The sequence below is a fragment of the Cetorhinus maximus genome, chromosome 6 (genome assembly GCF_964194155.1).
Source record: "Cetorhinus maximus chromosome 6, sCetMax3.hap1.1, whole genome shotgun sequence".
Classification (NCBI taxonomy): Eukaryota; Metazoa; Chordata; class Chondrichthyes; order Lamniformes; family Cetorhinidae; genus Cetorhinus; species Cetorhinus maximus.
In genome coordinates this window covers 149,889,969-149,903,393 of record NC_135884.1, presented here as the reverse complement: position 1 = coordinate 149,903,393, position 13,425 = coordinate 149,889,969, and the positions used below count along the sequence as shown (strand labels likewise).

At 43.0% G+C, this 13,425-nt stretch overlaps 1 protein-coding gene across 2 annotated transcripts in view; it reads left to right on the top strand.

Annotated features, from left to right (window-relative positions):
• Positions 1-13,425, top strand: part of LOC144682225 (cadherin-8-like) — a 266,245-nt gene that overhangs the window by 36,928 nt on the left and 215,892 nt on the right. For both annotated transcript variants that reach the window (XM_078544648.1, XM_078544647.1), the window contains exon 2: positions 925-1,446. In XM_078544648.1, the coding sequence (XP_078400774.1) occupies positions 1,195-1,446 (252 nt within the window). In that variant the 5' untranslated portion in view covers positions 925-1,194. The remainder of the gene's footprint in view (positions 1-924; positions 1,447-13,425) is intronic.

Below are 13,425 nucleotides of genomic sequence, written 5' to 3'. Positions count from 1 at the left end.
CCTCTTCCCTTCTTCTGATACACTTTCTCTTCCGGAGATGCCTACCTTGAAGAAGCACTGGCGGATTCTAAGCTGACAAACGGTAGCCGATCACCACGACAACGTAACCTTCACCACACAGACTGCAATAGTCAATGAAGGTGGCTACTACTAAATTCTCAAGGCAATTAGGGCTAGGTAATAAATGCTGGCCTTGCCAGTGACACCCAAATCTTGTGAATGAAAAAAATATATCTAAAGGACTCGGTGCTGATGATTCCCATGGCCATGTAACTGCTACTACTTACTGTATTCTTCATATCATAAACACATGACCGCATGGCCAAGGTATTGTGGATTGTGGAACCATGGCTCAGCATGAGTATCAATCAGATTATTTAAGGCACTGTCTTTCTACGATAATTATTTGGCAAACAGTTTTATGTTGTATAGAATTAATAACACCCAATCAGGGCGTTCGACCCAGCTAGATGAAGGGAGAAGAGGTGTATGCCAGTTTCATTATGATCACTGGCAAGTGAGTATCTTTAGATCGATTACAGATTATCTAGAAGGAAACCTATATTTGCTATACATTTGTAAACAAATGAAAAGAATAATTTTCTAATTATCCTTTTCATGAAGAAAGTTATTTCGACCTGAAATGTGCAGCCTGAAAGGGCGGCGGAAGCAAATTCAACAGCAATTTTCAGAAGGGAATTGGATAAACCTTGAAAAGGGGCATTACAAAAAATGCAGGGCTCCGGGGAAAGAACAGTGGGTGTGAGACTAATTGGAAAGCTCTTCCAAAGAGACAGCACAGACATGATAGGCTGAATGGCCCCCTTCTGTGATTCCATGTGCTCCTTAAAGATGTGAAATGGCAACGATTATGTTACCGAGGCTAGGAAGAAAGCTAATGACTCTTTCTTATTATGTTTCCAGAGCATTCACGTGAACGAGCAAGCCATGAACTCCGCTGATAGATTAAAGGCACCTCTATCCTTTACACTCAGTATCCTATAAAGGCAGCAAAGGAACTGTGCAAGAAAGGCCGATTTATCACATGACAAACTTAGTGACTTTCAACCGCAAAGGACCGCAGTAATAAGGAAATTTTCTGAGGAGTGCTTCAGTTTTTTTTTGGTTACTCGCCACCCCACCCACCCTCCTGTCCCCAACCCCTCAGAATTCTGCTTGAAGAGTGACGGGATAATGCCCGAGAAGCTGGGAACAATGTTGATGGATATCCGCACTCGGTTGATACTGGCATGGTTTAGCGTGCTTCCCTTCGTGCAGTCGATCACATTGGACCCACCACAGAATTTACAGGACGGAACAACCTTAGCGCTTGATGGGCTAAATGGTGATCCTGGGGCTCTCAATCGTGCTAAGAGAGGCTGGGTCTGGAACCAAATGTTTGTGCTGGAAGAATTTTCGGGTCCCGAACCTATACTCGTTGGCCGGGTATGTTTATAAAATTATTTCAATTAATCTCTCAACACAGGAAATCACAGGGAAATATATTGGATACAAGCCTTGGTGGTTTGGGGCACCTTGTGTCATTTCTCATTACATAGACTTTTTCCCTCATCCTTTCACTTCAAAAATGTTTTGGTTTGTATGTTGCTGGAAGTATGGGTTGATAACAGGGCATCTGGGATCTGAGTGATTTAAAAAAAAATTCATCCATGGGATGTCAGAGGCGCTGACCAGGCCAGCAATTATTGCCCATCCCTAATTGCCCTTGAGAAGGTGGTGGTGAGCTGCCTTCTTGAACAGCTGCAGTCCATGTGGTTTAGGTACACCTATGGTGCTGTTAGGGAGGGAGTTCCAGGATTTTGACCCAGTGACAGTGAAGGAACAGCGATATATTTCCAAGTCAGGATGGTGAGTGGCTTGGAGGGGAACTTCCAAGAGGTGGTGTTACCATGTGTCTGCTGCCCCTTGTCCTTCTAGATTACGGTGGTCTTGGATTTGGAAGGTGCTGTCTAAGGAGACTTGTTGAGTTCCTGCAGTGCATCTTGTAGATGGTACACACTGCTGCTACTGTGCATCAGTGGTGGAGGGAGTGAATGTTTGTGGATATGGTGCCAATCAAGTGGGCTGCTTTGTCCTGGATGGTCTCAAGTTTCTTGAGTGTTGTGGGAGCTGCACTCATCCAGGCAAGCGGGGAATAATCCATCACACTCCTGACTTGTGCCTTGTAGATGGTGGACAGGCTTTGGGGAGTCAGGAGGTGAGTTGATCACCGCAGGATCCCTAGCCTCTGACCTGCTCTTGTAGCCACAGTATTTTTATGGCTAGCCCAGTTTAGTTTCTGGTCAATAGTAACCCCCCACAATGTTGATAGTGGGGGATTCAGTGATGGTAATGCCATTGAATGTCAAGGGGCAATGATGAGATTCTCTTTTGTTGGAGATGGTCATTGCCTGGCACTTGTGTGGCGCAAATATTACTTGCCACTTGTCAGCCCAAGCCTGGATATTGTCCAGGTCTTGATGCATTTGGACATGGGCTGCTTCAGTATCTGAGGAGTTGTAAATGGTGCTGAACATTGCGGAATCATCAGCGAACATCCCCACTTCTGACCTTATGGTGGAAGGAAGGTCATTGATGAAGCAGCTGAAGATGGCTGAGCCTAGGGCACTACCCTGAGAAACTCCTGCAGTGATGTCCTGGAACTGAGATGATTGACCCCCAACAACCCCAAACATCTTCCTTTGTGCTAGGTATGATTCCAACCAGTGGAGAGTTTTCCCCCTGATTCTCATTGACCCCAGTTTTGCTAGGGCTCCTTGATGCCACACTCTGTCAAATGCTGCATGGATGACAAGGGCAGTCACTCTCACCTCATCTCTGACGAGGTGATGATGGGACTAAGGTCAGGATTTTCTGGCCTCGCCCACTGCGGGAATCGTCCGTGGACTTTTGGCTGGGCCACCGAATCTCCCATAACGGCTCCCGCAACGATGGGGCTGGAAAATCCCAACCTAAGAGTCTAACTCCTTACTCAGTGAGATTTAAGGATTGAGAAAGAAACAGGAAGGACAGAGCAGGAAATAAGGTGAATTGGGGTGAAATTCAGTATGGAAAAGGTATAAAGAGAGGAAAAGATGAAGAACAAGAGAAAAACAGACAAAAAGAAAAGCAAAAAAGCTTATTTTTAAATCTCCAAGAAGAATTTACTACTGGCAGGAATGAGACTCAACAGTTTCAATTGTTCACCTTCTGGACCCTAATCTTAATGCTATACGACTAAACCGCTATCACATTTTAAAAAAGTTTGGTTATGCTGTTATAAGCCCCGGTTCAAATCTCTGCAATAAGCTTAATATGCAAATCCAGCAAGTTCTTAATAATAACTGGGGGTTAAGGATGAGATGCCATTTGGGTAAAAGGCAGAGCAGCATAAATTGACAGCAAGCTCTGGTAATTTGCTACTCACGATGTATCTCCTTTCCTCCTGTATGTGGTGGGTTATGCCTTTGGAAAATACAGAGAACACTAGTGAGTTTGAAAATGATTTATTTTTAGCTTGCGGCTGAATTTATGGGCAGCTGGTTAAAAATAAAAAAAAAATGAATGCCCTTTGTCACGTCCAGTGGACAGTACAACTGATGTAACTGGCTGAGGACAGTCGCTTTCTGGAGAGGGTCGGGTCCATTTATGGTGTTACCGTCTCCTGCAATGAATGTAATATTACGTTGAATTAACGAAGAATGTTTTTATCCAATAAGCTGATAACAGCAGTCACTAAATCCATCTTCTTTACCAGGTGTATGTGAGAATGAATATTTATCACCTCAAAGTTTATTCGCATACTTGTGATATAAATGATGTTTTTTTGCAGTTTAGTTTTCCCAGAAGTAATGGTTTTGTTTGCTGCGGCATAAACTGTGTTTATCAAGGGCCATCATCTCAGAACAATGCCAGAAACACTCGGTTGACAGGTGCAATGCTCAGTGTCAAACTGAGTCATATAGGCAGGGTGGTCCCAGGTTTCATTAGGTTGTTAATCTCAGCTAAAGCTGCTTATGGATTCATTCAGGAGAAACTCCTTTGCCCAGAGAGAGGTGAGAAAAGTGGAATTCAGTCCCACCTGTCGAGGCAAATAACGTAATTACAATTAAAGGAATGTGAGATAAGCAGGTAAAAAGGAGTATAAAAATATGTTTAAGAGGTTAGGTTAAGAGGGGTGGGTACGGGCTCATTTTAAAAAAAATTTATTCATGGAATGTGGGCATCACTGGTGAGACCAGCATTTATTGCCCATCCTTAATTGTCCTTGAGAAGGTGGTGGTGAGCTGCCTTCTTGAACCACTGCAGTCCATGTGGTGTAGGTATACACCCACAGTGCTGTTAGGGAGGGAGTTCCACGATTTTGAACCAGTGACAGTGAAGGAACGGCAATATATTTCCAAGTGAGGGCGGTAAGTGGCTTGGAGGGGAACCTCCAGGTAGTGCTGGTCCCATCTATCTGCTGCCCTTTTCCTTCTAGATGGTAGTGGTCATGGGTTTGGGACATGCTTCTAGGAGTCTTGGTGAGTTTCTGCAGTGCACCTTGTAAATGGTACACACTGCTGCCACTATGCATTGGTCGTGGAGGGAATGTTTGTGGATGGGATGCCAGTCAAGCAGTCAATGTTTTGTCGTGTTGTTGAAGCTGCACTCATCCAGGCAAATGGGGAGGATTCCATCACACTCCTGACTTGAGCCTCATAGGTGCTGGACAGGCTTTGAGGAGTCAGAAGGTGAGTTATCCACCACAGGTTTCCTAGCCTCTGACCCGCTCTTGTAGCCACAGTATTTATAGGAGCACGCGTGCCACCTTTTTACGTGGGCGGGCCAATTAAGGCCCACCCGACATGACATCCTCCAGGAGGCGCTAGCGGTCTCTGTGCGGGCGGGGGGGTGATTCTCTCAGCCGGGAGTGCCCTTTTTCACGCATGCGCACAAAAGAGTGCACTCATCTCCCTGAGGCTAAGTGCTGCCTCAGGGAAATCAGCTCCGATTTAAAACTTTTAATATACATGTTTAAAAATTTTCTCTGCCATGTCCCCTCATGTGACACTGTCACATGAGTTGGGACATGTCCATAAGTTTTATTGAAACCTTTCTTAAAAATTTAAATACCCTCATGAAAACTCATCCCGCCCGTGGATGAGGTTTGATGCTTTTTCCAATGCCCGCCAGGGCTCCCGGCCTGCCCGCCAACCTTAAGGTTGGATGGGCAAGTCCATTAACGACCTTAATTCTTTTTTCAATGGCCTCAATAGGCCATTGACAGGTCAGCGGGCGCACAGCTGACTTGGCTGCGCCCCCGCCGACCTGAAAATGGAAATGACGCGGGGTGACGTCGGGAGTTCCACCTGACGTCATCCCGTGTCATTTTACGCGTCGGCGAGTGGGCTCCGCCCCCGCTCACTGACTGGAAGATCCGGCCCATGGTTAGTCCAATTCAGATTCTGGTCAATGGTAACCCCCAGGATGTTGATAGTGGGAGATTCAGTGATGGTAATGCCATTGAATGTCAAGGGGTGATGGTTGGATTCTCTCTTGTTGGAGATGGTCATTGCCTGGCACTTGTGTGTCACGAATGTTACTTGCCACGTGTCAGCTCAAGCCTGGACATTGCCCAGGTCCTGTTGTATTTGGACATGGACTGCTTCAGTATCTGAGGAGTTGCGAAAGGTTCTGAACATTGTGCAACATCAGCGAACATCCCCATTTCCTTTTGATGGAAGGAAGGTCATTGATGAAGCAGCTGAAGATGGTTGGGCCTAGGACACTACCCTGAGGAACTCCTGCAGTGATGTCCTGCAACTGAGATGATTGACCTCTAATAACCACAACCATCTTCCTTTGTGCTAGCAATTTGGAGCATACACACTGCCAAGGACCTGTTGGGCTTCATGGCCTTTTACTTTGCTAAATACTTTATAAGATTTTGTAATACCAGTGTGAAATGATAGAGAGGGGAGTGACATATCAAGGGAATTATGCCCCAACATAATCAGCTGCTTCAGGAAAGAAGGAAACTGTATTGAAGAGACAAAAGAGAAATGTTACTTTGTTGTGCAACTGCTGAGGGACTAAGGATTGGATGAAGTCATAAATGATGTTAAGTACAAACTAATATCTGACTTGACAAGGCTATTTTACCTGTAGTGACACATGTAACAGTGCAAAGAGGGAACAAAAGGCATCTTATGATTTTGAAGCATATTGGTCAAGCTATGTCCCCACAGCTGCCCATTCAATTACTGTGCTTTGAGAAAGGCAACACATATTCTAGTTTACTGCATTGCACATCAGGAAAGATCCCTGTCCACTACAAACACAGGAAACAAAGAGAAAAGGAGCAAAACAACTATTTATAGGCATGTTATTTGAGTCAACAACGCAAAGATTCTTTGCAGTGAAGATGCTTATAGCAATGATTCAGAGAAATAGTAATAAACATTGGAAATTTCTCCTTCCGCATGACATCTGTCAGATTTAGATGTGGGAGAAATTTGATGCAGATACTTTCATGTAAGCGGGATTACATAGAACAGACATCACAGGAACAGATTCTGCTCAACCAGTCACGCTGGCTTTTAGGCTCCACTCGGCCTTTTTCATCTCATCCCATCAACATATCCTTCTGTTCCTGTCTCCCTTATGTGTTTATCTAGCTACCCTGTGAATTCACCTATTTCATTCATCTCAACTACTCTATGAAGAAGCAAGTTTCATGTTTTCAACACTCCCTGGATAAAGATGTTTCTCATGAACCCCCTGTTTGATTTCTTGGCGACTATCTTATATCTATGACTTCGGTTTTGCTCTTCCTATTGCTTGCAAATGGAGAAAGGGTGGCCCCTAGCTCAGAATTGTTATCCCTCACGTCACAGAATGCAAAGGCCTATTTGAAGATTACGAGACTGCAGGAATGCAACTGCAGCTATCTCTTCTGCAGGGATCATACCAACAGGAACGTCTCTTAAGGAGAGAAGGAGTGACACTGGTTGAGCTCAACGAGCCCAGTCTTAAGAAAGAAAAGGAGATAATACGAGTACGGCCAGGTCTTCATGAGCTTATCAGTTTTAAACTTGTGCTCTCCATGTTTAATCTCATAACTCCAGCCATTGTGGTTCTTCATCTCTGCTATTTTTTTGACACCGCTGTCCTGTATCACTAGCTGCAGTCTACTTCTGAGTGAAGGATGCAATGCATTCTCAGGTCAGCCTATGCATTATTTCACTAAAGGTATTCATAGCCATCACAAGGAAGGCAAAGGCAGCAGGGAGTAGTAATGTAAAAACAAAATAGACCTTTTCTTGATTGACGATCTCGTTCATGTGTGACTGGAGTGATATTTTCCGTGACACAATTAGGTCTCTCCAAGGAGGAGATTAGTCAGATAGGATTGTTATATTTGGTGATACTCTATAGCCCTGGTGTTCCTTGTGTGTGAGCAGAATTCAGCGGTTTTATGTGAAGGACCTCTGTAGTTTTCCAAATGTCACTGTTGAGAGGTCTGCAGTAAAGCAAGATGAAAACTAAACTGTGTGAACCCAACCTTTCACAGTAATTTTCACAGAGGCTAAATTTTGAACTGACATTTTTTTTGACAAGTGCACATGACGTAGCAGTCTCAGATACTTCTTAACTCTCTGGTCTTTCAGAGCTTGCTTTGATAAGTCACTCACAATGATTTACAGATCATCTTTTTTTTTTCATTTGAATCTGATTAATTACTTCTGGCAAGATTGAATCACTCCTCCATCTTTTCCTTTCTAGATAATTTTTGAAGTGATTTCTCTGTGGGGATTGTATTGTTCTCAAGCAATGGTTTGATTATTTATAGGCTGACAATTTTAAATTGATCATTAGAGATTTATTATAATACTTCACTAATTTTTTCTCCTAGCCTTCAATGCACTTTGGTACCCTGTTCCTCTTTCTGTATCCCCATTACTCTGTCACCTATGTCAGCCATGGTTCAGCTGGTTAGCATACTTGCCTTTGAATTCAGAAGGTTATGGGTTCAACCTTCACTCCGGGGACTTGATTGCAAAATCTAAGCTGACATTCCTGCATAGTACTGATGAAGTGCTGCACTGTCAGAGGTGCCATCTTCCAAGTGAGGTGTGAAACTGAGATGTGGCTAGATACAGAAAACCTCATGACACTGTTTTGAAGAGCAGGTGGATCTCCAGATTATCCTGACTAATATTAATTCCTCAATTAACATCACCAAAACTGCTAATCTGGTCAAATCACATTGTTATCTATGGGAATGTGCTGAGTATAGGTTGTTGCACTTCCTAAATTACAGCTGTAATTTCAAAAATACTTAATTGGCTGGAAAGCACTTTGGGATGTCCTGAGATCATGAAAGGTGCTACAGAAATACAAGTCTTTCTTTTTTCCTATTCCCTCATGATCTATAGACTTCTAAAATTATAAGGTCATAAGAAATAGGAGCAGGCATTGACCATTTGGCCACTCGAGCCTGCTCCATCGTTCAATAAGATCATGGTTGATATGATTATGGCCTCAACTCCACTTTCTTGCCTGCTCACCTTACGCTCTCCCATAACCCTGGACTCCCTCATCGATCAAAAACCTATCTAACTCAGCCTTGACCCCAGCTTCTACTGCTCTTTGTGGAAGAGAATTCCAAAGACGAATGAGCCTCTGAGACAAGACATTCCGCCTCTTCTCCCTCTTAACTGAGAGACCCCTTATTTTTAAACTGTGCCCCCTAGTTCTAGATTCCCCCACAGGAAGGAACATCCTCCCAACGTCTACCCTGGCAAGCCCCCTCAGAATCTCATGTTTCAATAAGATCGCCTCTCACTCTTCTAATCTCCAATGAGTCCAGGCATAACCTGCTCAACCTTTCCCGATAAGACACTCCTGTCATCCACGGAATCAGCCTAGTGAACTTTCTCTGAACTGCTTTGAATGCAAGTATATCCCTCCTTAAGTAAGGAGATCAGAACTGTATGCAGTACTAGGTGTGGTCTCACCAATGCCCTGTGCAGTTGTAGCAAGACTTCCCTGCTTTTATACACCATCCCCCTTGCAATAAAGGCCAGCATTCCATTTACCTCCCTAATTACTTGCTGTACCTGTATGCTAACTTTATGTGGTTCGTGTACAAGGACACCCAAATTCCTCTATACTGCAGAATTCTGCAAGTTAAATATTAATAAATAATATTCTACGTTTCTATTCTTTCTGCCAAAGTGCACAACTTCACATTTTCCTATTATATTCCATCTGCCAATTTTTTGTCAACTCAGTGAAGCTATCTATATCTCTTTGTGGACGCTTTGTATCCTCCCAACTTGCTTTTCTACCTATCTTTGAATGATCAGCAAATTTGGTTACATGACAATCAGTCTTTTCATCCAAGACATTATTATAGATCATAAACGGTTGAGACCTCAGTACTATTCCCTGTGGAACCTCATTAGTCAAACTTAAAATGACCCATCTATCCCTACTTTCTGCTACCTGTTAGTTAGCCAATCCTCTGTCCATGCTAATATATCACCCACAAAGCCATGAGCTCTTACCTTGTTCAGTAACTTTTTATGTGGTACCTTATAAAATGTCTTTTGGAAATCCAAGTACACATCTGCTATTGGTTTTTCTTTATCTACCATACTTGTTACATCCTTAAAAAACTTTAATAAATTTGTCAAACATGATTTGCCTTTCACAGAATCATGTTGACTCTGCCTGATTGTATTATAATTTTCCAAATGTTCTGCTACTACCTCCTTAATTATGGATTCTAGCATTTTTCCAATGACAAATGTCGGACTAATTGGTCTATAGTTTCCTGCTTTCTGTCTCTCTCCTTTCTAGAATAGTGGTGTTATACTTATGGTTTTCTAATCCACTGGGAACTTGCTAGAATCTAGGGAATATTGGAAGGTTACAATCATTGCATCCACTATCTCTGTAGCCACTTCCCTAGGACCCTAGAATACAGGTCATCAGGTCCACGGGACTTGTCAGCCTTTAGTCCCATTAGTTTTCCTGGTGCTTTTTCTCTAGTGATAGTGATTATTTTAAGTTCCCCCATTCCTTTTGTCCCCTGCTTTCCTATTATTCGCGGGATGCTTTTTGTGTCTTCTACTGCAAATACATATACAAAATAGTTATTCATATTCTCTACCATTTTTTTGCTTCCCATTATTAATTCGGCAGTTTCACCCTCGAAGCAACCTGTTGAGAATGGATTCTGGGACTCCTGACAGTAGGTACACTGTAGGACAGAATATAAATCAAGAATGCCTGGAAGATGAGTTCATAGGGTATATTCAGGACAGTTTCTTAGAACAATACATTCTGGAACTAACCAAGGAACATGCTATTTTAGACCTGGTAATATGTAATGAGACAGGGTTAATGAATGACCTGTTAGTAAAGGGTCATCTAGGTAAGAGTGATCATAACACGATAACATTTCACATTCAGTTTGAGGGTGAGAAATTTGAGCTGAAACTAGTGTATCATACTTAAATAAAGGCAATTACAAATGTATGAATACAGAGTTGGCTAAGGTGGACTGGGAAAATACATCAAAAGATAAGATGGTATAGAAAAAGTGGCCGACATTTAAGGAGATTTTTCATAACTCTCAACAAATATATATTCCATTGAGAAAGAAAGTATGATTAGGATGCACCATCTGTGGCTAACTAAGGAAGTTAAGGATGGTATCAAATTGAAAGATACAAATATGCAATGCTGCAAAGATTAGTAGTAGGCTAGAAAATTGGGATTTTTTTTTTAGAAACCAAAAATTGGAGAATGAGGGAAAACTAACAAGAAACATAAAAAAAATAGACAGTCAAAGCTTATACAAGTATATAAAAAGGAAAAGAGCAGTGAAGGTGAGGTCATTCATTAATCCTGTCTCATTGCACATTATCAGGTCTAAAATTACCTGTTCCTTGTTTGGTTCCAAAACGTATTGCTCTAAGAAACTGAACTGAAAAGTCCTGAATACCTTTTATGAACTCATCTTCATCTTCCAGGCTTTCTTGATTTATATTCTGCCCTACACTGTAACTACTGTCAGGGGCCATTAAGCCACTCCCACCAGTGACTTATTTCTGTTGTTATTTTTTATCTCCACCCAAACGGATTCTACATTTTGATCTTTCAAGTCGAGATCATTTCTCACGACTGTACTGATCTCATCCTTTATTAACAAAGCCGCCCCACCTCCTTTTCCTTTCTTCCTGTCTTTGCAAAATGTCACATACGCTTGAATATTCGGGTCCCTGTCACGGTCACTTTGCAACCATATCTTTTAATAGTTATCATATCACGCTCATTTATTTCTATTTATGCAGTCAATTCATCCATCTTGTTATGAATGATGCACACATTCAGATAAGCAGCCTTTAATTCTATCTTTATACCATTTTCCCTACCTTGACCTTATTTGCTGGTGTACTGTTTGTATCCTCTACCCCTTCTTATCAAACTTTGGTTATCATTACCCTTATCGCTAGCCTGCACAAGCGCCTTGTCCTTTCTCTTTAACTTTCCAAATGTCCCCTGACATGAACCCTCCCCCTACCCACCACCCCCCCACTATTTAGTTTAAAGCTGCTCTTCCAGCCCGACTTATATGTTCTCCAGGACACTGGTCCCAGCACGGTTCAGGTGAAAACCATTCCAATGGTACAGCTCCCACCTTCCTCAGTGCTGGTGCCAGTGCCCCATGAATCAAAACCCATTTCTCCTACACCAGTCTTTGAGGCATGCATTCAACTCCCTAATCTTATTTACCCTATACAAATTTGCTCATGACTCAGGTAGTAACCCAGAGATTATTACCTTTTGTGGTTCTGCTTTTTAATTTAACCCCTAGTTGCTTGTACTTCCTCAGTAGAAACTCTTTCTTCGCCCTACCTGTGTTGTCGGTACCCACATGGACCACGGCAACTGGATCCACCCCCTCCAGTTCCAAGCTGCTCCCCAGCCCTGAGCAGGTGCGCTTAACCCTGGCAACGGACAGGCGACACAACGTTTGGGACTCCTGCTCTCAGCAGTAGAGAAGAACGTCCGGCCCCGAACTATACCACGGGTAGAGTGTTTCAAAATCAGGAACCTCGGGACAAGTCCATGCTGATTTTGGATCTTTCTGGTTTTCAGAAAATAAATTGGAACTTTCATTCAATGAATAGGGTTCATGTGAAATCAAGAGGATAAGTTCCAGTAGGATACATATGGGAGTGTTTTCTGTCCATCTGAGTTTCGAGCCTTTCTAGAACATCTTCCTGCCAAGGTGCTTCACTTATCTTTTCTCTTGATGCTAACAAAGTTGGATCCAACACATTGGGGGTATCTGCTGGCTTTTTGGACATTGCTTTAACTTTATTTCCCCGCACAGTGTACCACTACCGCTACCTGTATCAAGACTTGTATTTTTTTAACATACAGAGTGTAGCACTATCAAGACTTCTATTTATTTAATCTGCACAGAGTGATCCGTTTTATTAGCCTTTGGGGTCGGGTTCACCACGACTATGTGGGTCAAGTGGTTGGGACGGTTTGGGTTGGACAGATTAGGCTGAGCTGGGTTGGGTGGGGTCAAGGGTCACTCTGACCATTCGGGGCACGGGAAACGTCAGGTGCGTAAAGCGGAGAACTGCTCGGCATGCGTCTGCACCGATGTAGTAACTCCCCGAGCAAGCCAGCCAGTTTTTTTATTCGTTTAATAGGACTTAAAAATTCTTGCATTGTCCGCTTAAAAAATGTCCGGTTTTCAGGTGGACAGATTTCATGTACTGTACTGACCACTACGTCCCTTTTTTTGCTCACCAACTTGAAATCCCCCCCCTTGCAAACACTGCTGTGGTCAGTTTGCTCATCCTCACTGTAGTCCCTGCTCTCATCCAAACAAGCTGCAAGAACCTTGAATCTTTTGGACACTTGCAATGGCTAGGGCTCTTCCATTGCTACCTTCTGAATCCCCGTACCTGCCTCTCTTACAGTCACACCCCCACCCCTGACCCTGACCGTGGACAAAATCTATAGTTAGCCTAAGGGGTGTGACTGCCTCCTGGAACAAAGTGTCCAGGTAGCTTTCCTCCTCCCTGATGCATCACAGTGTCCGAAGTTCAGACACCAGCTCATCAACTTGGAGCCAAAGCTCCTTGAGCTGCGGACACTTACTGCAGATGTGCTTGCCATGGATCACACAGGTGTCCACCATCCCACATACTGCAGCTGCAACATATCACTTGCTCGGCCACCTTTATTTATTTTTTATTTAACTAATTAGGTTGCAAATTTATAAATATCATACATTATTTTTTTTCTTTATTCTTTCATGGGATGTGGGCATTGCTGGCAAAGCTAGCATTTGTTCCTCATCTCTAATCGTCTCTAAACTGAGTGGCTTTCCATACCTTTTCAGGG